The following is a 26,599-nucleotide window of genomic DNA, read 5'->3' on the forward strand; positions in this document are numbered from 1 at the left end:
CTTATTAAAACAGGTGCAACTGAGATAGGTAGACAGCAGGGCAAGAGCCAAAGCAAGGCTACACTACAGGCTTTTCAGTAATAATGTGGGCTGGGATATGAAGTGTTTAGATTTCCAACTCACCCAGCTGTGCTATTACTTTACTGGTGTGGTTTTTGTTTTTCCCCTGCGAGTGGTTGTTTTCCCACAGCAGCAGCAAATGATGCATCGTGGCTGGTCCACACTTCTGGTGTATCTGTTGCAATGCAGCATATCAGCACTGTTAAATTAATTGAAGTTTCTAATCAGTGGTCCAATGAGCTATAGCCTAGACACTGCCTGGTTCAACGCCTGGACCACCAACTCCTTTCGTATGGGAATAGTGGTGATACTGCAGATGTTTTTTCTTTTAGGAAAAAAAAAAAGCCTTTAAACATTACTATACTTAGTAGAACTTCATGTTGGCCACACTGAGAATCAATTTTTTTTTTTAATAAAGGTTCTAGTGAGACATTATGGGTGAAAATTAATGCTGAAATCTGCAAAATTGCATTTGAGGAAAGAGACTTGAGAGATTCAGCCTGCATATTTTAACATATTATTTGTTGATGTTATCATCCACTGAGATATACTATCTCAGTGTCATAAATAACAGTAATACTTCTTAAACCATTGGTAGACAGATTTTCTTGGTATTCTAACACTTATTTTTGTAAACTGATGCCCCATTACACAAATGAGAGGTTATTTTAATAAGGTTTTTGTATTTTGTGTCTCTTCCGGCTAACAACTGTTTGTTGTTGATCCTGAATGTTACTTTATGTACTCGTAGCTTCACAATTCCTAGTGCCTCTGAGAGAAGACCAGAAAAATCCTATTCCAGCCTCCTTGTTTTCCCTTTCCATTCCTTTTACCTAGTCATTGACTCTCTCTATTTAAGTCCAGTTGTGGCCACAGTTCTCTCCCTGTTATACCACAGATGGCTACCATAGATTAGCAAATTACAAACAAGAAAACCTTTCTAAATCCTGTTGAAATCAGGTTAGTCGAAACAAAGGAAATGCATGGTGTGCAGTTGTTCTCAGCACAGTCCCCTCCATAGCATAAAAGAAACACCTGCAGTGTTCCGGATGGCAGAGGCTGCAAAGCTGAGGGAAAACACGGTCTTGCAAGCTCCATAAGCAACTTAACTAAAAACTCAGAGTCACTTTCAGGGCAGTGCTTTTTATTTGCTGGATAGAAAGAGTGGTAAGCACCACACGCAGCCAGGCTGGTCCCTCTGTGCAGCCCAGGCTGGACACAAGGCTTGTCCTGTGCAGCTCTGGCCGGGCTCAGGGACAGGCTGCCCAGCCTGCCAGGTGTCCTGAGCCCCGCAGGGACCTGGAGCACGAGTCTGATGAGGAGCAGCTGAGGGAACTGGGGCTGTTCAGCCTGGAGAAAAGGAGGCTGAGGGGAGACCTTATTGCTGTCTACAGCTACCTGAAAGGAGGTTGTAGCATGGAGGGGGTTGGTCTCTCCTCCCAAGTAACAAACAACAGGACAAGAGGAAATGGCCTCAAGTTGTGCCAGGGGAGGTTTAGATTGGATAGTAGAAAAAAATTCTTCACGGAAAATGTTGTCAGGCATTGGAACAGGCTGCCCAGGGAAGTGGTGGAGTCACTATCCCTGGAGGTGTGTAAAATACACATAGACGAGGTTCTTAGGGACATGGTTGAGTGCTGGAATTAGGTTATGGTTGGACTCGATGATTTCTTCCAACCGAAATGACTCTGTGGCACAGCCGGGCCCGTGAAAGGCGGCACCGCCGCCGCGGGACAGACCGATCGGGCCGCGCCTGGGAGCGGAACCCGACCCGCGGCCCCGCGCTGCCACGGCAACCGCACGCGCCCGCCCAACGGCCACTCCCGCCGGAGCGGCGCTGCAGGGCTCAGGGAACCGCGCAGGCGCAGTTCCCCCATCCCCGCCCTGACCCCGCCGGTCCACCAAGGCCGCGTGCCGCTGTCACTCATCCGGCCTTTCGTCATCCCCGCTGCCCCGCCCCTTCTCCCGGGCCGTGCATGGGAGCGCTGGGGACGGGCGCATGCGTACTTGGCCAGTTCCCACTGGGCGCCTGCAGCGCGCAGGCGCAACGGGAGGCCGTGCGCGCGGGGAGGGAGGGGGGCATTTTAACAGTAAACATCCTGCGATTTGAACGGGCGGTTTGGGCGGCAGGAAGGGCCGCGGCCGCCATCTTGTTTGTTTGAGTGAGCGGCTCGGGGAGGAGGAGCAGAGCGCTTCCCCAGCCCGGCCTCGCCAGCCGCCGCGCCAGTCTCCCCCTGCACCGGACCAGAGTAAGGAGCGGGTCCAGCCGCGGTCGCTCCCGCCGGTCGCCCCGGCTCGTTGCCGCCGTCCGAAGGGGCACGGCTCTCGGGGCGCTGCCGGCCTACTCGGGCTCGGCTGCCGGCGCCCTGCAGCTGGGCACGGCCGCGCCGGCTCTGTGGCTGAGCCCTCCCGGCGTGAGCGAGCGAGAGGCAGCAGGAGGGGAAGGCCCACCGGGCCGCGGCGCTGCCTGGGGCTCCCCGGGTGGGACTGGGGGCCGGGACGCGGGGCCGGGTGTTAGGAGGGATCCGCGCCAGAGCCGGGGGCAGCGAGGCCCCGTTTGCGGCCTGGCGGCGGCAGGGGCAGAGCCCCGGGGAGGCAGAGCGGAGTGCACTCCGTGGTGGAGGCAGACGGTCTGTGAGCCCGGAGCAGGTGGGGTAGCGTGGTGACCTCCCCGCTTCCACGGGGGAGCTGATGGAACGACGCGTTTGGGTCCGGTGGCCGGAATAATGTAACAGATCCGCAGTTGTGGGCTGACGGAAGGGGCGGCGTAGTTGCGGGTTGCTGCAGTCTGCGAAGGGGGAGGACAGCAAAGTTTTATCTGCCTGTCTCTTATTTTCTTATGTAATTTAGCTTATCACTTGCAAAAAGCAGTCTCTTGAATGTTCCCGCAGTCCTCACTAGTAACATATGAACTACTTTCTGGGCACTCTGACTGTTGATCTGCAAATAAAAGGCCCCTTTAAAAAAGCCTGTATCTTGAGAAATTAAGATGTTTGTCTAGCAGCTCCTATGGACACTGTTATAAATCTTGCTATAGTTTTTAAGATTATTTCTGATTCTAAATGAAAGGCTTCCATTAAATATGAAACACGGTGTTGTGTTTCTATCAATAACAAAGGAAGTTTGGGATCACTGTGTCTTATTGGCTGTTTCAGTGAAAGTGGCTTTTTGTTAAATTTAGGCATATCAAATAAAATATTATTATTTTGGAGAAGTTATCATTTAGGCCCACATCGTGTGAATGTGTGTGCTAAGCACACACTTTCATTAATCTCTTCCTCATTGAAACTCATTACGTCAAAAATGGGGAAACATGAAAGCATCAGTAAGGCCAGGCTTGCTTTTTATTTTGTGAAGGTTCTTTTGTAAATATTTTATGTTCTGTGGAACCTGGAAACACAAAGCCCACTGATCCAATGTTTTAGCTAGAGAGGAAGTAAGTTTGGTGGGGGGGTAGAAGGAGGAGCAAAAAGGTAGTGGTACCCACAATAAGCTTAAATTACCACACAGTTTAATTAGTCTTGTCTTGCCATAAGTGTTGCTGATACCATGGACTTTCCCACAGAAATAAGAATAGTTGCTTCAGTTAATACACAAGTTTAATTTCTCTGAGGCAAAATGTTAGTAAGTTGGTGTTTTACATTTGGGTTCTTTAGGTGAACGGTGCAGAGGAATAACTGCTGCAGAAGACAGAGTAGCATGAGGAATTCTATGCTCTTATTCAGCTTATGTACATTTAAGGAGTGTGTTAGTATGTGCCTTATGCAGGTGTATTAGTTTGACTTGGAACTGGAATTGTGCAGAACAGGTTGCGATAATTGAGATAGGGCCTAAAATTAAAAAGGTTATTTTCCACGAAATGAGCAGATATGCCGAATCCAGGCGCAAGGGCAGGATACCTGCTGAGGTTTAGTTATTAAAATGGTGCGTGGGGGGTGGAAGTGGTTCATAGGGTTCAGTAATTTTAAACTCTGTACAGTAATTCTGAGTGACCTGCCTTTTGACTTAGTAACTTTAGTGGGGTGCTGGTTCTACCAATTTGCTTATGTAGGCGCATAGTATATTGTAATTGGAGAACAGTGAATGCAGCTTCTGCTAAGGAGTGGCATGTTTTGAGCAATTATAAGCCTGGTAGTGAAACCTCAGCCATAGAATTTCAGAGAAAAAGTCAATGGAAAAAACAATACCTGGAGACAAATGGAAAAAGCTGTATGCATGTATCGAAGTATTGTCAAGTTGGTCTAGTTCATTTTCATCTTTTCAATAATTGATTTTGTGGACATAAGAAACTGAGGTGACTTGTCACTGAACTTGAGTAGAGCTGCAGGTGCCACAAAGAAATATATTAAAATTCAGAAAAATGCAGATTAAGCAGAAAATAAATAAAGGTGGTTCAAGGAAAGAGATGAAGGTAATGCTGAAAAGAGTCATTGAGCTGTAAGGAGTTACTAGTGGAGTTTGAGAAGATGGGTCCTCTGATTTTTTTTTTTTTTTTTTTTTTTTTTCCCCCCCCCAGTGGCACCATGTGTTCAGTGTTGACAATGAAACCTACTAGTGAGACAACTTTAGTAAGTGTCCACTCCAGGGAAGTTTCAGACATGTAAGAAGGACTGTATAGTGAAGAGTTATGAGTTAAAATTGAAGAACTCAAAGTACTGCTGCAGGGTCAGGGTAATCCTGCTGGACCTCTGAAGTCCAGCAGGGCCAACTGGGAGTGCTGCAGGTGTGCAGGGTGAGCTTCCACTTCCCCAGAAAACCCAGGGCTGGCTTGGCTTAGCAAAACAGAAACAGGGACAGCATAGAAAGAAAATATGTTTGTAGGGGGAACCAGCAGAGAAGAGAGGTTGAAGGACAGTGTAAGAACAAATGAATTTAAATGACTGGCTGATTTTTAAACTGTAGTATGGAATTTGTCTTCTGATTAGTGGATGAATGTGGTTCTGGAGTAGCCTTACAACAGAGACAAAAGTAGGTGACAATAAAACAGATCAAAGACTGAACTTAACTGATGAACTGGTATGTGTGTATGTAACCTGACCTACTAGAGTAACAGGCAAATTCATTTAATGGACTAGATTGGACCATGATCAAATTAAAATATGGTGAATATTATATCTGTTGTCTGCAATATTATTGTCAACTCTTAGTTCATTAAGCTTCTTTCTGAATGTCTTGAAGGATGGGACTCAAGCTACATGAGAGTGCTTTTCAGACTTGACATAGTTAACCATTCTAATATGCAGAAGGATTTTAAGACTTAATATTTGTTGATTAACAGTTAAGATGAAGTTCATGGGTAGCATCTACCCAATTTTCTTGTCGCTTTTTCAGGTCAATCAGTTACCAGGTACTCTGATGAGAGAATGAAACAGGCAGATTCTGGATCAGACCTTGTGTACTATTTATATTGTGTTGGTTTTGCTTTACATGTTCAATTACTTTGTGTATAGAATTGTAGACTTTTTTATACTTCTATAGAAAGAAAAATATTAAAAATAAGATTATCCAGTTGTTGACCAATTTTTGCAGAGGAACCTGAGGACAGTTGTGACATATTGAAGCAAATTTGAAGATTACTAAACTGAAGTTTGAAGTCTTTCAAAAGCACAGTTTGGCAAGGTCAGAATTTGGTCCCACCCACTCTTGTGTGAATACATATTACTTTTGCCTCAGAGCAGTGCAAGCTAGACAGAAGAATTAGTAGGTTCTTAGAACAAGTTTTAAGGTCCTGATTCATATCCAGTCCATTTCAAAAATTAACAGATTTTACTTTACAAGCTTTTTAAGAGCCATCAGCCACCCGTTTTCTTTTGAGGAGTCTTATAAGTTGCTTTGGTAGCCAATTATGTATGTTTCAAATGTCTGCATGAGCACTCTGCCACTCCAAGAAACTTTCCTATAACATGCATCCCAGTCTTACATTATGCCAGAAAATCTATTTCTTCTTGTTTTGTGCCACTACATCAGCATACTGCCCTATGAATTAAAGATGAGACAAAAAGCCTGAAATAAGGAAAAGGGTTATCTGGAAAGAAGTAGAAAAATCTAGAGGAGGTGATAGCAACCATTGGGGCTTGCTTTAGGTGTTTGTGTTGATGCTTCAAACAGCAGTAGCTGAACTGCTGCAGCTCAGAACCATAAAGGTGGGATTTGTACAGTTGGTGTAACCCAGGTATTGCCATACAGAGCAGAATATCTGTTGGAATTTGGAAGTGGCAGAGACTCCTATTGTGATAGGAAATTAGTGCTTCAGGGAATAGAAGTATCATTTGTTAATAACAGTCCAGATTAAAACACACTTTAAAACTGTCTGTGGTCTGATTGTCAGTGTTTCTCCATGTATTTTGCTGTGGTGAGACTTCATTAATGGATGAAGAGCAACAGATGACCTCTGTCATAAGCTGGTTATTTTTAGTTCTTATTCACCCCAAAAGTTTAAGTACCCTGCACATGTAGTATAACTTTCTAATTAGTTTTACAAGCAAGTTTTAGGTTTGACACATAACTCCAGTACCGAACAGTTGTTAAACCTAGGAAACGCTTCTAGCACAGGTGACCAAGTACTGTTTCTGTGTGTTCCCGTGGTGTAGTGGTTTTCAGCCTCTATTCTTTGCTTTAATTGCGAAGGAAGCGTATGTTTTGAAACCTGATCATATATATTAAGCCGCTTTACAGGGAATACTTTAACTCGGATTGTCACTGCTTTAAAAGACAGAATTTAACAATGTCTTTTTTTAAAAAAAGAAGGGGGGGCAGGGAGCAAGTTGTGAAATCATTAAATCCCAACACCTCAGTTTTTCGGGGAACCTTACCTTCCTCTTCCATATCTTACATAGTTGTTTGTCTTAGGCTTGCAATACCTTTGCTGTCTGGGATTTAAAATGAGATGTTGGTTCAGAGTTGTCCGAATGGTATGTTTCACATTTAAGAGGAAATCTTCAGTATGTTTTCAGGGTTACAGTTAACTCTATGTTTAAAGTTTTGAGAAGCCTGTGCTACATATTTTGGTGATTTTAAAACATTGGTCAATAATTGTACCAAACTCTATGAATCAAAGTACATTCTTTTGCAACTGTTGTTGGAAGTTTTTAGTCAAGTAATACAAATGGTTTTGTTAACTGTATGTTTCTGTTTTCCCCTGCTCCTCATATTTAGGGGTAATTTACAGGCCTGCTGTTACCAGAACAGTGCATGGCAACTCAAGATGTCAAAATGCTGTGCTACAGTTATGTCTCTGCATACACAAAACTACTGTGAGGTCTTTGAAAATGCACAAGGGATTGAAATGTCTGGTGGCCTTTGAGACAGTCTGTCTTTTGAAAAAAACATTGGGGTGGGGGAGTAGAATACCTTCCTTTAGATAGCTTTTATTGATGCAGGAGAATTCCAAGATTGTTTTGTTGTGCTTCCTAGAAAACCTTGCTCATGTCCATCTTTATGTAGTGCTGTCCTTAGCCTCCATACAATCTCAACAAATAAAAACGACATTTTGATTTTTTGTTAATCTACAGCTTTGCTATGACTCAAATCTATCAACTTCACTCCTAGGAATAGTTTTAATCCTTTCTGTCTACTACGTTAACTTGAGCTGAAGCTGAACATGGCCTTTATTTCCGTTAAATCCTCTCCACTGTGTCCATGCTTGGTAATGAACAGAATTAGTGGCCAGTCTGTCATTAAGACAGTTCTGTTGTCCAAATAACCCTGTTCTCTTGTTTAATGCAGCTGAAATTCAAATCTTTCATCGTCTTCTATGTTGAACGATACCTGTGAGTGAATACAAGTACATAGTATGGTGCCACTGCAAAGATAGTTTTCCCTATCCTTTATATTCCTTTAACTCCCATTTATTAAAATAAAACAAGAAAAAAAATGGGAGGGGAAATATCATTGGCCTTACCTTTCAGAGATTGACCCCTAGATCTTCAGTTTTTCACTTGTTATCCAGATACCTAGAGGTTGGCTTTGCTTCCACTGAACCAGTAATTCCAGTGCTTCTCTTGCCACTATTCTTGTTTTTCTAGCAGTCACAGTTGTGGTTTTTTTTTCTTAATAATATGAAGCATACCTTATAAATAGCAACAGCTCTACCCTAGCTGCTTTGAAACTTGTTTCTTCTCCCTACAAGTCAGTTGATATGGTTTAGGAATTGGCTTCCTGAGCATCTCTCTTTGGCTGTTATGTTTACCAATGCTTTGTGTTTCCCTGTGTTTGCTATTTGCTTATGAGTTGTGTTGGCATGCCTTTGGGAAACACTGGGGTTTTTATGGCTGGAAACTGGTGCTCCTCACATTGCCTCTGCCCAGATTAAACTGCCTGGCTTTTACTGTGAGGTTACTATGCTGCTGCTGGCGGTTTTTCTGTGGGCATCAAGGAGGTAAAAACTGAACTGCACTTCCTGCATTTCTCTTGTTCTCTTTCGTTTCTTTTTCGCTAGTTACTGAGAGAAAAAGCTGTGGAGAATCTTTCACCTCTTTAAAGCAAACTTTTTGTTTTCTCAGCTTGTAGTTGAACTGAATCATGTGCTTACCTCATGCATGAAATGGGCATGTTTAGATCATAAGACATCATCCTGTTCTGCTTCTCCATGGTTGGCATGGTTGATAGGTTGGCATGTTATCAGCTGTAGGAAGGTAGTTACTAGATAAGTAGATAAAAGGATTTCTCTTTTTCTGGTGAAGGAGAAAGAAGAAAATGAAATTTTCAGGAAGCTTGGGATAATGCAGTGAATTTCCTTACCATTTTTATCAACACCTGAGTAAAAATTGAAGTGTTACTAAGAGGATTATGAAATGGAGAACAGTCTCTTCAGAAGTGAAGACACAATTATACTTTCTTTTTAAGAATTTATGTTGAAGTCCAAAAAGTTTTGGACTGTATGTTTTAGAATGCTGAATATTTTACTGAAACAATTACTGATATAGTGTAGTAGTAGATACTGAATTAAGAGTAAAAAGCAATGGAAGTGATAGAAAACTGCTGTGGACTGAAAACTGAGACATGTTTGCTTGCATTATATGAGTTTGTTGTGATTACCATAAAGATTGATGTATAAGATTTTTTTTTCTTGTTGGTTGATCATTTTTATATTATGTAAATGGTCAGTGGTTGCTCTTCTTCCTGCCTTATATTTGCTCTGCCGTAAATATATTTGCTGTTACATGGCTGCTACTTGGAAGTGCTGGCTTCTTAAATATTTTATGCAAATAGTCTGACCTTAATTATTGAAAAGCAAACGTGCTTTGTTCACTGTGGGTAAGGGCTGTATTTACAAGGATGTTCCTCATTAAGAAAAAGTTATAGAAAAAAACCCAGCATTTTTCTTCACAGGTTTGCACTTTGTTTTAGACATCTGGGACCATGTTCTATGCCCACTTTGTCCTGAGCAAGCGTGGGCCGCTGGCCAAAATCTGGCTGGCGGCCCACTGGGATAAGAAGCTAACCAAAGCCCATGTTTTTGAATGTAATCTGGAAAGCAGCGTGGAGAGTATCATTTCACCAAAGGTATCTATTCTACACTGATGTAATGTTATCTCGTAGTGAAAAAAAATTGTGTATGCCGTTGGTAGTTACTATTTGGGTCACTGAAACGAAATTCTTAATGTTACTACTTAAGAGTGGAAGGGTATGTTCAGATGTGAAATACTGTATTGACTCTGATTCTGAAGAATATTTTCTTTTTATTTTTCTAATGCTAAAGTATAATGCAATTTAGTTACAAATGTAGAGTATTTATCTTGAACTGTAGACTTTGCATTCTTTCTTCAGGTTTCTGCTGATGTTTATACTTGTTTTGGGTATTTGATGTTACTGACAAACTCGTGCAAAGCTGACTGAAATTTCATTAAAGGAAGAAAGACTATATCTGATTCACTGATTGTGCAATATGTTTTTAGGTGAAGATGGCACTTCGAACCTCAGGACATCTCTTACTAGGTGTCGTTAGAATCTACCACAGGAAAGCAAAGTATCTTCTTGCAGACTGCAATGAGGCTTTCATTAAGATTAAGATGGCTTTTCGTCCAGGTATTTGTCTTTATCTAAGCACTGTCTGAAAAGTGTAGTGTATTGTTATATAATGATGTTTGTTAAGAAGATGTATAATTCTACCCTGCTGTCTCCATACTGGAATTACATAGTTATACAGGATTGTAGAAGATACTGTTTTCTTTGGTGCAGCTTCAGACTGGCTGTATGACTGAGTTGCTGGCTGAAAAACATCTTTTAATTGAATTCTGAACAAAAACTTTTCCTATTAGTATTAATTCAGTAAAATCTCAGTTATGATTTTGGCTGGTTTTGGTGTATGATGTTGAATGGTTTTTACTTTCTGTCACAAGTCTGAAAAAGGCCAGTTGCATGTACTGAATAGAAGCACAGAAGGGAGCTTGTTTCCATCAAGGGTAAAGATTACCTTGCTATGAGTTACAAAAGAAACATAGAAATAAGCTGGTTTTTTTACCACTTTTCACATTGTAGTTCCTGGAAATAATGTGAACTGTAATGTGTGCAACAACGATATTTTCCATTTTGGATGTGTGACCTATAACTTCCTCCTCTATTGTTGCTTACTCTAAGATTTTCCATGAAGTTGGGGAGCCTTATTAATACCTGAAATGACTTTCCATCCAGCAACTATTACTTGGCGTACACACGGTTGATAATTCTCTTTAGTTCTGGCCTCGGAAACTTTTTTCCAGCTGGAGTGTAGCCATGGCAGTGATGCTGCTGGGTACTCACAGCTGCTGAATCATAGTCTACCTTTTTAAGTTTCTCAGTGTAATAGATTTAAAAGCTGAATTTAAGGAAGACTTTTTTTTTTTTTTTTTTTTTAAGGCAACTCTTGAAAACCAGTGCAACAGTAAATTTGAGAAAAGTTAAGGCATATAGTGGCTTTATCTTCATTTCCTGATCTTTGCATTGCGATTCAGGCATTCAACTTTATGTAGCTTTCAGTGGCAATTTGTTGACTGTTGCCACTTCTTTGTTTACTGTCCCATTTAACTTCCCTGGGTGATAACACCCTAACTTGTCTAATTTCACAGAACAATGTTTTCCCACTCCCAACAGAGCTCATGTAGAAGGTGAAGCACCTTAAAACAAGATTTACAAAAAGTGACATGCTGACCTGAAACAAGTTGAGGCACTTTTCTTTGTTCTCAGTTTATCAGCTTTGTGTCTTGATCCTGTCTCCTCTCTGAGAGTCATTTACATGTTTTATTTTAAGCAACCAATAGGTAAAAATGTTGGATAGCCCTGGAAGGATGGACTAGGTTTCTTCATTCCTAGCAGAGTAACAAGATGAGTAAACTACAGACTCATGCTTGTTCCTGGTCTCTCTGGACAGTAGTTCTTTGATCCATTGTGGAGGGGAACACAGTGGGCAGAGTGTTTCTGAAATACCTGTACCTGAGAATTGCCTGTGTTGTCTGGGTCAGAAGGCAGAACATAAAGCTCAAATCTTCTGCAAGTTACAGAAGGAATTGAACCTACATTTCTCGTGCACTTTCAAGCATCCTGACCTCTAAGCCTTTGAATAAAAGAGAGGCACCAACCAACTACTGGCACTGTTTTTGTGTGATGCCTAATCTGATAGTCATGCTATGAGAATGCCCGCTGAATAGCAGATTAAGCATCTCGGGAGGATATGAAAAGGTATGTATGTGGTTTAGGTAATCCAGCTCTTTTAAATGTAGAAGCCTGCAAGTTTGTGTGGCCCAAGTAGAGTCAGTACTGTGCTGGGATTTCCAGAGCTAATTGAGCTGACTGAATGACCAGTAGCAAATGAGTCATACTGTGTTTCCACTGCTTTACCCAAACCCAAAATACAGGACTGCAGCATCATGATAAAATGATTTTGTAGCAGATACCTGAATAGTGTTGTGATGATATACACCTGTGTTAGCTGCACAGATCTGCATTGTGCTACACAAACATTGAGTGATTTGAGGCTTCCAGGGTTATACAAAACAGTACAAGGGCCTGAGGGTATGTATTTTGAATTTAGACTGAATCTCAATACTAAGATTATCTAAGGTTTCTTCATAGGTGTCTAGCATTGGTTCAATTTGACAATTTAAAGACAAGGAGGTCATGCAGAGAGAGCAGTGCCGAAGGCACAGGGAAAAAAAACTGTCCTTGTAAGGAATGGGAACTCACGTCTGAGTGTTCTCTGCAGGGGTTGTCGATTTGCCTGAGGAAAACAGAGAGGCTGCTTACAATGCTATTACCTTACCTGAGGAATTTCATGATTTTGACCAACCACTTCCTGATCTAGAGTAAGTTTGGTTTGTTCTTTTTTGGTTTTCTTTTTATTTCCATGAAAAGATTGGGTTTTAGCTGAGGAAAACCTGCTTTGATGCAGCAAACTCATTGCTGAATTTTAAAAAAAGAAAATAAGTTACCTACAGACCTTTCTCTTAAGTCCTTTAATATACCAAGCAAGTACACAGTCATCTTTGTATGGATTTTAAGTTCAGAGTAGCATGTAATTTTAACCAAATGAAATCTGCCCTTGCAGAAGCTTTTGAAAAACTCAGATATATAGTATCATTTTCTTTTTTCTTCTATGTGAGGTACTCTAAATCACATATGTTCTCTGGTTAAATGATTAGTTTTATGGAAGTATCCTTGTTGACCTTCTGTAGTGGAAGTTTTAAGAATTAAAACTTATAAATACTAATAGATTACCTGTAAACATAATAACAAATATACAACCTGAATAGTTCTGGAAAAATCGATGTTACCCTTTCAGATTATTCATAATGGAATTTCTGGCCTACAGTGTGCTTTACTCAGTGTTCTATTTGGTTTATATTCAAATTAGCGTATATACTAATCTGAAACTACATAAAAATCCTGTGTTCTTCTAAGAAACATACTTTGACACACCACAGTTAACTTGGTGCTGTTACAAGATACACTTTTTAATAAATTATATTAATAGCTTTTGAAGTTGAATGGAGGGAAGTGTTTTCTTGCTTATTAATTTGGCCTTTAAAATTAGTGACTCCAATATGGCAAAGAGAGGTTACTGATACATTTCCTAGAAGCTAATGCAATTTAGGTGATAAGTTTTGACCAAGAAAGATCATAACTGTTGTAAGTAGCGTTTTCTGTTCTGGATTCACCATCAGCTTTTTCATTGATTGACTGAAGTGTATAGTGTACTTCTTAGGACCTAATTTCACATTTATTTAAGCAGGCTTTATATGTTGATAATTTTTCTTTTTTAATGAAGATTTTTTTAATAATTGCCTTCTGTTTGTTCAAGTGATATTGATGTGGCCCAGCAGTTCAGTTTGAACCAGAGTAGAGTGGAAGAAATTACAATGAGAGAAGAAGTGGGCAACATCAGTATCCTCCAGGATAATGACTTCGGTAAAAATCTCATGTGTTATTTTGTGTTACTAAGCTAGTTTTGGTAACTGTAAAGTTACAGGTTTGCAATTACTACTGAATTCCCACTAAGTATAAAACAAATCAGATCAAACATGCTGTGTTTCCCTACATCTAATATTTAGTCTACACATGTCAGTTTTCCAAAAAGCCTGACCTCTAATTCAGCAGGTTTCTAGCTGCCTATATAAAGCTGAAGAATGTTTTCAGATTAGTTAGTGAAGTATTATGTCTATTTTTATTTTCAAAATGTGGTGTGAATATGAAATCAGCCATTGCTTCAATCATAGGCATGCTTTCAGTCAGAAAATGTTATGAGATTTCTAATGCTATAGTAGTCAGTGGTGACCAGTCTATCTCTTTCAGTATCTTTTCAAGGACAGCATTCAAAGATCTGGAATTCTTTGTTTTCAGTGCAGCTAAAATTTAGTACGATCTTGCTGAAATAAATTCAAATAAGTATAATAAAATGCTTTGAAGAGAAGATGGTTATTTTGATAATAGAACAGTATTTTTGCTATGGTATTGTGGGGCATAATTCCTTACATCTTGTCATTAAGTCTGCAGTTAAGATAACTTGAAATAAAGTTTGGTCTCAATTTGGGCCTTTGCTGATTGTTTAACTAGGTGTCTTGCATTAAGTTTTAGCATTTATAGCAGTGAAATCATATTCTTGCAGGTGACTTTGGGATGGATGACCGTGAGATGATGAGAGAAGGTAGTGCATTTGAGGATGACATGCTAGTGAGCACCAGTGCTTCCAATCTCCTGCTGGAACCTGAACAGAGCACCAGTCACCTCAATGAGAAATCTAATCACCTGGAATATGAAGATCAATACAAAGATGATAATTTTGGAGAAGGAAATGATGGTGGAATATTGGGTATGTTTGAGAAGTTTGTTTTCATCTGTCCTACCTTCTGCCTCAATTAGTTCTTGGGGAGGCTGTGGGAAGGTTGTTTCCTTTTTTGCCAAGGTTCCTCTCTAACTTACACCTTCAGCAGTGGAGTTCTGTTTTGTGAGTGCTACAGCAATATGCATGATGTGTAGCATGTTAAATGTTGGCATATTTCAAATTAAGTAAAATTAAATTATCCAGAGTTTTTCCATTCTATCCATAATGTTCTCTAAAGAAAGATCAATATGCAACTCTTCTTGGTTTTGACTCCTTCCAAGGATTTAATTAATATGTTGAGAATTGTATTGAGTGCTTTTCTATGAAGTACCAAGAAATCTAGTAAGATGCAAATATATGGCCAAGTGTATTGTAATAAAAGTTACCTGTTATTTCGGAGTTTGAGCTGAAATGTGCCTTGAAAAAGCACTCCTAATTGCTTTTGAGTCAGTATTGAAAGCATAGGTTTCACTAACTTTTTAAAAATTTATATGTACTTAATAAATGTGTCTATACTTGTTTCATGAATTTGGGGACACAAAACTGATTATTTCATATGGTTGTTTCAGATGACAAACTTCTCAGTAATAATGATGGTGGTATTTTTGATGACCCCCCTGCACTCTCTGAAAGTGGAGTAATGATGCCAGAACAACCTCCCCATGATGATATGGATGATGATGATAATGTATCAAGTGAGTATGATCTAGGGCTAGATCTAGAATTACTTGTTTTCAACCAGTTTCATTGGACTTCTAATTCTTTAAAAGCATGTTGAGTTCAAAAGTATGAAATGTAGTAAATCACTTTAAGGTGTGGAGGAGGGGATGGGAAGGGTAGCATAGTTTCTTCTTAATGTTTTGACATAGTTCAAGATACTTGTTCTAATTGGCAGTGGGTGGACCAGACAGCCCGGACTCAGTAGATCCAGTTGAACCGTTACCAACTATGACTGATCAGACAACCCTTGTTCCCAATGAGGAGGAAGCCTTTGCTCTGGAGCCGATTGACATAACTGGTGAGTAAACTATTTGAAAATATTTTACTTGGGTCATCAGGGACCACCTTAGCTCAATAGAGTGGAAATTAATGTCCAGCTCTGGTACTAAGTCTGCTTCTCAGTTGGAAGAGAAAGCAGGGACCAAGTGCTGAATTCCCTTTATTCTAACGGTAGCTTTCCAGTATTTTCCAAGTAGGTAGCACTGATAGTCTTGGAGGATACTAGTTTGTTGTTTCTGCAGTCAGTATGTATAGTGGCATGATACTGTAGCTTTTGAGAAGCATGCTAGTTAATGAGGTAGAATAGAACTTGTCACGTCTTCAGTTCTCATACAGTATATGTAGCTCAGCACAGTTCTCAATAGGCTATTTTTGATGGCCAGGAATGACTTTACACTGAGAGTGAGTGTTCTTCTAGTGATTCATAGCTTTAATGAATTGTAGAATTCAGTAAATGTGTCTCTTCATTTGAAGTTCTACTAAATAGTGAAATCCCATGTCTTTTTCCCTAATGCAAGACACTTTCTTACTTTAACTGGTACTGTATTGCTTTATTAAAAAAAAAAAGGAAAAAAGTAGTTTTCAGACTGAACTCCAGGCCCAGATTCTCTGCTTTCCCAATTAAAAAGCCCTAGCGCTGCCCTCTGGTGGCAGGCTAACAACAGAGGCCCTAGCTCATCACCTGGGACCAGCCAGAGCTTCAGGGTCTGCTGTGGAGTGCTGGCCTGTAAGCAATTTACAGTAAAGTCATTTTAGAGCAGGATGGAGGTACAGGTAACCACCCACATTAACACCACCAAAGCTCAGATGGGGCTTAAAGGAAAATCTCGGTGTGGTATTTTGACTCTTTGGTCAGAGGAACCATACATCTCAGGAGTTTTCTCCTGAAGAACACCACCAGGCTGACCAGAAGGCCATGAGGGAGGGAGGCATGTGCAGCTGAAGACATTGAGGCTTGGGTAGATTCAGTAGAACTACAAGTATACACAGAAGAATTTGTTAGGTTATGGGGCAGCATTCATAGTGTTTGACCTTTCATAGTGCTCATAGCTTTTTAATTCCTTCTCCCGAAGTTAACATTTCCTTAGATTCTTGAGGCAGCTTTATACATAGGCAAATAAGACCTGTAGAGAACCTGCAAGATTCTTCTACAGTGTGCTATCTCTTTGAGCTAACCTTCTTTACTTCAACAGTCAAGGAAACCAAAGCAAAGAGGAAGAGAAAGCTGATTGTGGACAGTGTGAAAGAACTGGATAGCAAGACTATTCGAGCCCAATTAAGTGACTACTCTGATATTGTTACTACTTTGGACTTGGCACCTCCTACTAAGAAACTGATGATGTGGAAAGAAACTGGTGGAGTTGAAAAGCTTTTCTCTCTGCCTGCACAGCCTCTGTGGAATAACAGGCTACTGAAGGTAATGTTTTTGTGCAGGTTAATTTCTAAATGGAAGTGAGCTATGTTCAGGATATATAATAAACATCAGCTTATGGATAGTGATATAGTGATAGCAGCATTCATCCTTAAAAACAAAGGTAACACAAATGCTTAAAATATTTACTAGTTACTGCAATTAATTAGGGGTTTTTTTAATGCTACTACTGTTGGAGAGGAGCTTAAAAATAGAAAAGGAATATCCCCTATGATTATTTGATCTGCAAAGAAATTAAGGACACTGAGAACTACAATAGTGAATAATGTAACCTTTTCCCTGTAGCTCTTTACTCGTTGTCTTACACCTCTGGTACCAGAAGACCTAAGAAAGAGGAGGAAAGGTGGAGAAGCTGACAACCTTGATGAGTTCCTTAAAGACTTTGAAAACCCAGAGGTTCCCAGAGAGGAGCAGCAGCAACAACAGCAACAGCAGCAACGAGATGTCATTGGTTTGTGTCTTGTTAAAAATGCTCTGCTTTCCCTTGGAGCTTATTTTTCTTTTTTGTTTGTGCTTTATAGTAAGTCACCAAAGATTCTGAATGAAGCAAAGAGCTTTCCAATTGTTGTTTAGTTTGATATACAGTCTGTGATTTAAAATAACTTTTTCCTAGAAGACTCGTAGAGGTTCAGTTTGATCCTGTAAATTGAGTATTGGGTTGAGTTGTATGCACTTCTGTACCAGTTCTATTTAAGTCACTGCAAAAGCTATGGAGGCTGTTAAGAGTGCTTAATTCTAAATTAATAGCAGATTTGACTTAGTAATGTAATTTTAAACTGTACCAATGTATCTAAAACTGGATTTGTTGTGGAATATAGATGAACCTATTCTGGAAGAACCAAGTCGTTTACAAGAATCGATGATGGAAGGCAGCAGAACCAACCTGGATGAATCTGTTATGCCGCCCCCACCACCTCAGACAGGCGTTAAACGTAAACTGCAGCAAGTAGAACCGGAGCCAGTGTTACCTGTGAGTAAGATTGGTGTTTGTTTTTTTTTTCCTATTTTGAGAATGAGAAGCAGGTGGTGTCTTTGAGCAGGAAATGATGCAGATTTGAAGCACTGTGGTGTCTTGAGATATGCTGGAGTAGTATCAGAATCTTTCTCCCTGGGTAGTTTTTATGGTGTTTCTTAAGTGGAAAGCTTACTGAAACATTTAAAATGCAGGTGGGATAAAGAAATGGCACTGTTTCCTCCAGAAGAGGTCTTCAATGATTAAAGTGTATTGCTTACAAAGCTATCAAGTGTTGTTTGGCAAGGATATATGACCAGCTTTCATTGATAAAGGATTGTGCTAGCTGCACAACATCCTTTTTAAGATAGTTCTAGTGTTCCAGGTTAAGAGTTAAAAGAAAAACTTTGATCTTCAGGAAAGATTTTCTAGTTGAATTATGAGTATGTTTGGAAACCAGCTCGTATCTACGTCTTCTGTAAAGGCTGTGTTCAGTGTGAAAGGAAACCATATTTGTGAAGGGGAGAGGAATGGGCAAAATGAAAGGTTTATTTTTTTTCTGAATACTTACCTGGTGAGAACAGTCCTGGTTTGTGCTTTCTCATATTTGTGCCTTTTTTAACCCCACTTTTTACGTGTTTCTTGGCTAGCAGGTTGTTTGCTGTAGAATGAGATGTTAGATGTTACATTGTCTTATAAAAAGGGTGGCAACTGCTGCTTCTCTTGGTTGTGCCCCTGCGTGAAATTTGTGCTGAACTCCATGGTGTTGGGATGTGTTGGGAATTCTTTGATCACACCAACCAGCTTAGACCTGTGGCAACATACCTGTAGCAGTATCTGCTGTATGACCTTAAACCAGAAGTTATTTTGAGCTATTTCAGGATACGTGTAGAAACGGTTTCAGGTGCCAAGGTAGCTTTACTCACAAACGCTTAACTGCACATAGATTCAGGGAAAGAATACTATATATTAATTTTATAAAACTGGCTACATAAATCCTGTTAAACTGCTTTTCTGGATCTACTGACTGATAACTTGAGTACCAAAGTCACTCGTACATTTTTGGAAACTTTACGAAGTACTTATGTTTTAGTTCCCTCATACTTGTATTTCAAAGAACAACATTTTGATATTTTGAAGATGTCTTGTTCCAGTGGGTTGAAGTGTGTTCAAGTGGCACTGAATGTGGTCATGTGGGGTTTTAAAGTTGCATGTGCTCATTCAAGAAATGAGATCGGTAGTTTGGATGGTGGACTGAGTGAAGTTATTGGAAAGCCTTTTTCCTTACAGTGGTATCATAATTTCTGGTTTGAGTAGAATCTAAGGGATCAAAATACATCTGTGGAAAGCAAAATGAAACATTGCACTTCATTTTTTCAAAAAAGAAAAATTCTGACAAATAGCTAAGATTTAGAGACTTGGATTTTGTGAAACTGGTTTGTAGCATCAGCGTTCTATTGTAAAAGTACTGATAAAATGATACCGGCAGTTTAACTATATTGTGTACTCTTAAAGCATCCACCATCACAACAGCTCGAAATACCACCTGTAGAAATGCCTCCAGAGGAGCCCCAAAACATCTGCCAGCTAATACCAGAGCTAGAACTTCTGCCAGAAAAAGAGAAAGAGGAGGAAAAGGAGAAAGAGGAGGAGGAAGAAGAGGAGGTAAGAACTTAGTGTAGAAGAGGGTTGGTGTGTTCCCCAGAACTATTTGGCTTTGGATTCATTAAATGGCATAAGAAATAAATCTTCAGTCCTTACTTAAGAAATTATAATCTTTGGAAATACACGTTTCAAAATTATTCCAAGACCATTGATTATTATTTATGTTATTCAGTTTTGTAAATTTCATTTACATTCTGCTTTGAATTAGAGGGTTTTCCTTTTCTCATACATGGTTGAATTAAACAATTCTGTATTATGATATCTTATACAAGAAGTTTGGAACTCAATTTTATGTTTCCATTTTAAATATTTCCTGGCACTTAGTGAAAGTAGATTTTTGTAAGAAAACCATACACATCTTAAAATGTGATAACTGAAGTTGTTTTTTAGCTATGGTATTTGGATATCAAAACAAATTTGGATTATTTTTATTTTACACCTAAAATGCATAATACTTAATTAGTTTTTCAAAGATTGTTTTATTGTTGGAAAAATAATGTATCTGGACATGTGAAGTTTCTTTCTGTAACAAGTCACATGTACAAAGAAACGTGAATTACTTTATTCAGTTACTTTTGTCAAGGTGATTTTCCTAGCAATGTAAAAAGCTGTTAGAATAGAATAAATATTTTCAGTTGGAAGGTACTTACAACGATAATCTAGTCCAGCTAGCTGACCACTTCAGGATGTAGCTGGATGCAGAGAAATGTCGCTTTAAAAGTAGTACAATGAAGAGGGAGAAACACATGCTGATGTAATTTTGAGAAATTTTGGCTGGTTTTTCTGCACAGTTTGAAGTTCTTTAAATAAGACTAGAAACAAAGCAGAAACTGCTTGTGTGTGTGTGTGTGTTGCTTTTGTGGTGATTTTAATTGGTGCTTTTGAAGTAAAGTTCTTATTTTAGAAGTCATATGTAGCACATCTTGACAAGTCCAGCTCTGTGGAGGTGAGTGCTTCAATAGGACATGGGGAGCAGAGTTGTTGGAACTGATCTTCACAGCTTTTAGCAGCAACCTATTTTCATTTTCAGTGGTTCTGTTTCCACAGTGAAATGAAAACTTATGGGTGTTTATTAATGTTTGCAAAATAAAAGCATTGTTGATACATTTGTTCAGTACTAGCAATCCTAGACTAGACTGAAGTGTCTCTTCTGATTCAGCTGTCATGACCGAGGTGCTTAGTTTCACTAGTTTTGAGCATGACATTTTGAGGTACAGTCAGAGTGGCAGGCAGCCTTCCTGCAGTACCTCAGCTTTATGTGTGTGTTTTCCTCTGTCCCACTTTCTGCCTCTCCTGGATGTATCCTGTAAGTCAGGTTGTCTCGACCTTCTGGCTTGCTGACAGTAAAAAACTGTAATGATGTCTAGAAATAACTCTTTCATAACTCAGTGGATGAAAAGAGTATTGTTTTGTAAATGCATCAATTTTGGCTGTTTGCAGGAGGAAGACGGCACAGGGGGTGATCAGGATCAAGAAGAAAGGAGATGGAACAAGAGAACTCAGCAAATGCTTCATGGGCTTCAGGTACACATGATAATTTGCTTCCTCTTAAAGTAGCTTTTGAATGTGCCCACTGACACTTTTGACCTGAGTAAAAAGGCTAAGAAAGAGCTTTCTTTGCAGTAGATGTTACAGACTTAAAGCATCAGTTCTCTCGTAAAGGGTAGAGAATGCTTGTAATAGATTAAATGTAAACACAATTGTCACTTTTTTCCAAAGAACATTTGAAGTAACATTTTTTGCTTAAGTGTTTTTCAACCTTTATGTTCACACTTGGTGAGCAAGTAAGACTCCCAGAAAATCACATTTTAAAATCATTGGGTTTGGTTGTGTTTTTAATGAAACCTTCACACTTTTGACTTTGTGCTATGTGACCCTAAGCAAACCCCAGCAAGATCTGGGAATAAAACCATTTTGTAGTAGGCTTACTCCCATATAGGCTATTCTGAAAATTTACACACTATGAGAAGCTGAATCTGTAACAACTGGGGAAATCTGATGTTGCCTGAAGTGCAGCATTACTTTTCACCATGTGGCTTTGGCCTGCACAGACAGATAATCTTTGTAGAATGGATTCTTGGCTTCCTAAAGAGCTTTTTTCTGACAAGATAATTGAACACCCCTTGTATACACTTAAACTTAAGTGCAAACTGCTGTCCATTTGCACATATGTGTACTTCATATATTCTTGGGCTACCTTTGCCTTTCAGCCTAGTTTGTGGTTCCTGTTTCTCTGTTCCCTTAAACATTCTGACAACTTCAGAGATTCTGCTGTCACTGGAGTATTTCAGTTCTATCTCTCTAAGCTAGTTTAGCTGTCCAAAGTCATCCTCACTTTTTTGTGAAGTTCATGGGCTCTGTCTTTGCTGATAAAAGCTCATTGTCATTATTGTATCTCTTGATTTCCAGCATAAGTGGATTGGAGGGGGGCAGAGAATGCTTTTGAGTTTTCCGTAAGCTAAGATTTAGTAGTATTTCGTTTAAAGTTTCTCAAAAGTATGATGTAATCAAGCAAAAGCTTTTTGTTTCTGGAAAATGGTAATAGAGTTATAAGAATTACTTGTTTATATCTGTAAACAATGAAACCTTAACTTTAAAATCATATATAGCCTTTATGACACTTACATACACTCAGATTTAGTTCAGATTACATTGTAAACTGATACGATTTAAGTTGGTTCTTTTGCACACTTGCAAGAATTCCACTAGCTTAAGAAAGATTGTTTTAAACTGTTGTTGTGGTTTAACCCTGGTAATTGGCTCAGCCCCACACAGCCGCTTCCTCACTACCCTCTGGTGGGATGGGGGAGGAAATCAAAAGGGTAAAAGCAAGAAAACTCGTGCGTTGGGATGAAGACGGTTCAAAGCAAAAGCTGTGTGTGCAAGCAAAGCGAAATACGGAATTCGTTCACTGCTTCCCAACAGCAGGCAGACATTTAGCCATTTCCAGAGAAGTGGGGCATCATTACATGTAATGGTTACTTGAGAAGACAAATGCCATAACACCGAATGTGCACACACCCCTCTCTTCTTTCCCTCTGCTTTTATTGCTGAGCATGATGTCACACGGTGTGGAATATCCCTTTGGTCGGTTGGGGTCAGCTGTCTCAGCTGCATCCCCTCCCAATGGCTTGTGCATCCCCAGCCTGCTTGTTCCAAAACAAAAACATTTGCTCCCATCTGAAACACAGCACAGTATGAGCTACTGTGAAGAAAATTAACTCTGTCTCAGCCCAAGCGAGTACAGCTGTTGCTTAAAAGTAATTTTTAAAGTATACAGATGTTTAGTCAGGAATGTTGTGTAATATTTTCCTCCCTAAATGTTTCATCACAATTTCTGAAAAGAGCTTCAGAATTCTCTGCGGACCACGTCTAGCTTTGTGGGTTTTTTGTGTGTGTGTTGTTTTTTTGTTGTTTTATTTTTTAAATTATTTCTTCCATGTGCTTGAAAGAGCATTGCACTGGATGGCTGAAACATGAAGTCTGTAATGAGATTCAAAGCTAAGATCTGTTTAATATAAAGTAATTTGGTTTGGCCAGCCTAATATCTTTTCATCTAGTAGATATTCCAGAGCAGACAGTTCTGTTTTAAATTGAAGATGTCAGTAGTTGTGCTAGCCAGCAAACAGATGTATTTTCCTGATTTTTTTTTTTTTTTTTTTTTTTAATATTCTGGCCAAGACTTTGAAAAGATGGCAGCAACTTCGGGTACTTAGTTTCAGACAGACAGAGGAGTTTTAGAAATAAACAAGCTTTCACCTTGGCAAAATTATTTGTCTTTTAAAGAATCTTACCTCTCGAAATTTTTGTTTTAAACATAGCTTACTATTATTTTTGAGTTATTTTAAAAGATAAAATGGGGGTTTATCCCTATTTAACAATATTTATTTTGTAGTCAAAAATGGCTGGCTAGCTATCAGTGCAGAAGGAAAATCTTACGCTATACTACAGTGTTTCTGGAGGACATTGCACAGATTCAAGACAGATTTTTCACACATCTCTGGGAAGCCCACTTGGTTTCATTTAGATAAGGTCCATATGGAAATTTTCATGTGTGTGTTGTAATGTCCCCATCCGATGTCAAGTTTTTCCCAGTCCCTCGCAGTGTCCTGGGGTGACAACAAACAGAATCTCGCCAATGGACGTTGTTTGTACGTAGTTCTCTACTTAACTTGCGATATCAATGTTTGTGTTTTTCAGAGAGCTCTCGCTAAGACTGGAGCGGAATCTATCAGTTTGCTTGAGCTGTGCAGAAATACGAATAGAAAACAAGCAGCTGCAAAATTCTACAGTTTCCTGGTACTTAAAAAGCAGCAAGCTATAGAGCTGACCCAGGAGGAGCCTTACAGCGACATCATTGCAACGCCCGGTCCCAGATTTCACATTATTTGAATGGTTAGATACAGCAGAGCTAGTGTTCATTTCACTAGTGCGTACATGTATTGCCCCATCTGTAGGGCCCACAAGATCATTGCAGAAAATTTAGATTTTATTGTCTGTATAAAGTCCTTGGGTTTTTTGGGGAGGGGCTCTTTTGGGTTTTGTATTTTAAATTTACCACTTAAATTTTTAGTGAAACTGCTGGGGCAGGTGGCTTGAGCTCCAGCTGCAGAAACCAGACAGCTCAAGGACCCAGGTGAAGATTGCTTTAACAACTCAGAGCAGATGTGTGCAATATTGGTGCATGTGATGTTGAGTATCAATGAAAATGTCTTATGATAATTGGACTAGTTGATTCAATAGTGATATTTTTAACCTATACAAGTAAAACTGAATGGCCAACCTATTGTCTGATTTAAAAACTTTGCCAAACTCATCTAAAATGTTCGGTCTGCTTCTCATTGTGGTGGTTTTTTTTCCCCTTCCCTAGATCTTTGTGCATACCGTGGGTCACTTAAAGCTGCCAATATGAAAGGTAGTGCCTGATACGTCAGCTTGCTTTGTCACTGCATTTTTGCAGTCGGATTTTTGTAGCCCTTGATGCTAAGGGGAAACGGGTGTCTGTGGAAAACACTTCCTCTACATGATACTATTGCATAGGTGAAAGGACAGAACACACGTTCAGCATTTTAGACGAAACATTCCTTTTCACTTACCACCTCATTATGGTCCACTACTGATAATGGCTAATTACTGTTAATAAGTGTCAAGTAAAAACTCTAGTCATTTCATTTAAACCTTTATGATATCAGAATGCTTTAGGTTTGTTAGAGCTGTATATAAACTCCAGACTTTTTAAAACAGACTTCTAGATTGTAAATTATCTGATTTTTTTTATTAAGCAGGCATATGAAGAATGAGAGAAGTTGAACAGATTGCCTTTGTAAAGATGCTAAATTCAGATACCACCTGTACTGAAAGGGCAACAAACTTGAATATACAGTACAAACGGGCACAGTTCCACTTAATTGTGTGGTGTATTAATGGCTTTTGGATATATTTATGGTTTTAGGATCGATTTTTTTCCAATAATGCACACTCCTGTGTTCAAAACATTTTATCAGTTTTGCAAAAAAAGTCCCACTTGATTTTACTTCTGAAGAATTAAGCTTTACTGTTAGACCAGGTAGCACCAGAAATTATGTGAATATGTTGATTATGGGAATGTGTCTTAACTTTTTTTAGGGCAAAATTATTCACACTGAAGGTTCTGGTTTTAATGTTGGCACTTTTGTGAAATAATTTTGGGACTCTGAAATTTCAGTGTATACTCAACTGTAAAATTATGTGAATGTTTAAGAAAATCTGAGACTACATGATGACCATGTTTTAATAATCCTTGAAAAAGTTAATTGTATAAAGTTACCGCAGCTTTATTTTCAACATGATGTGCCTGTAAAACCATGATTTTCCCCTTTGTAAAAAGAGACATTGTAGATAACTTGAATGTTTAATTATAGAAAAGGTCATTAGTTCTTGTTACACATTTTTAGTCTGGTTTTGTTGCTTTTCAAGGTTGATATTCTTGGAAATAGTCGATGCTGTTATGTATAACTTTTCTAATAAAAGTTGTGTTATAAGCTGTTACGCGTTAACTCTCTATCTTGTTTGAACACCTTTCGTGCACGTAGCAGGGACCTGGCATTGACGGGTTACTTGTTTTGGTATTGGGAGTAGAAGTGTTGTGATTTAGCTCTCCGAGAGATTTAAAGCTTGAATATGTAAATAGATTTCTTGCCATCAGGAAGGAAGAGTTACTTTACTGGCCATACTGTGGTTTTGTTCAAGCATTCTATGCTAGGAACGTCTGTGTGGAAAATTAGGGGAGACTGTCTATAAAATGTGATTCATCTCCATACCAGTCGCTTCTGAATGCCAGAATATATCCAGTTTGAATTCTTTCAGCTCTACTGTTCCCTTGCTTCTAGAATTTCCTCTGCATGTGGGGTATGTCCATGCCTCTGGAGTTCTGTGCTCCTGATAGATCCAGAGGCTTGGACCCAATCCTATGGGAGCAGCACGTCTCCCAAGGAGTTACTCGGTGCCTGCGGAGCTTATGCAAAGATTACTTGATCTGGGCCCTGCCAAAGTGACTGCGCTGCTTCTGAGCTACCTGTGGAAGCAGTCGGGCTGATCTTGTTTGCGCTGTAAATCTTGTGGGTTGCAGGCTGGCCCACGCTGAGCTGAGTGTCTGCCGCTCGTCTGCACCAGAAAAGGGCTTGATTTTTGTTCCTTTGGTTAAAGCTCTATAAGGGAGAGAAGGATGGGAGCTCAGGTACTTGGGCTAGAATGAAAGGTAGCTTTCTGCCTCCTTATATGAATGATGGAGGATGTTTCTATTATCAGTTTTGTTTTCTTACACCACTGTGATCAGCATTCACGACTTCATTTTGCACAAATGAATACTGATGACACTAAATATAATCTGAGGCAATGAAGGCAAGTTCTGCTTTGTAACTGAAGGATTTGTTACTAGTTTTGAACATGGCCTGCAAGTACTGACAGACTGACATCTCTTGGAGAGCAGCCTTTGCACTAATACATTGATCAGCTGTTGAATAAGGTCTAGAGAATGGTGACAGACAAAGCATTTGCTGTCTATATTTCTCGTATATCTACAAGAAGTTTATTTCCCTCCTCTGTTACTGTGCAGACGGATGATGAGATGCAGAAAGGCTCTCAGTTGCACAGCATGTATTGTTTTCCCTATGGCTGCTGTTCTTTACAAAGATATTGGAGTACTTAAAAAAAACACAGT

General features: G+C 39.5%; 1 protein-coding gene across 1 annotated transcript; it reads left to right on the plus strand.

Moving 5' to 3' along the window:
- Positions 1 to 2,147: 2,147 nt before the first annotated feature.
- RAD21 (RAD21 cohesin complex component) lies at positions 2,148 to 25,428 on the plus strand. Its single transcript, XM_065830805.2, has 14 exons — positions 2,148 to 2,309; positions 9,391 to 9,564; positions 9,957 to 10,086; positions 12,239 to 12,338; positions 13,334 to 13,440; positions 14,138 to 14,341; positions 14,923 to 15,048; positions 15,249 to 15,371; positions 16,546 to 16,769; positions 17,070 to 17,235; positions 17,603 to 17,754; positions 19,252 to 19,401; positions 20,842 to 20,925; positions 23,602 to 25,428. The coding sequence occupies exons 2-14, from the start codon at positions 9,421 to 9,423 to the stop codon at positions 23,791 to 23,793; spliced, it is 1,902 nt and encodes a 633-aa protein (XP_065686877.1). The 5' UTR covers positions 2,148 to 2,309; positions 9,391 to 9,420; the 3' UTR covers positions 23,794 to 25,428.
- The last annotated feature ends 1,171 nt before the right edge of the window (positions 25,429 to 26,599 follow it).

This window comes from Patagioenas fasciata, chromosome 2 (genome assembly GCF_037038585.1).
Source record: "Patagioenas fasciata isolate bPatFas1 chromosome 2, bPatFas1.hap1, whole genome shotgun sequence".
Classification (NCBI taxonomy): Eukaryota; Metazoa; Chordata; class Aves; order Columbiformes; family Columbidae; genus Patagioenas; species Patagioenas fasciata.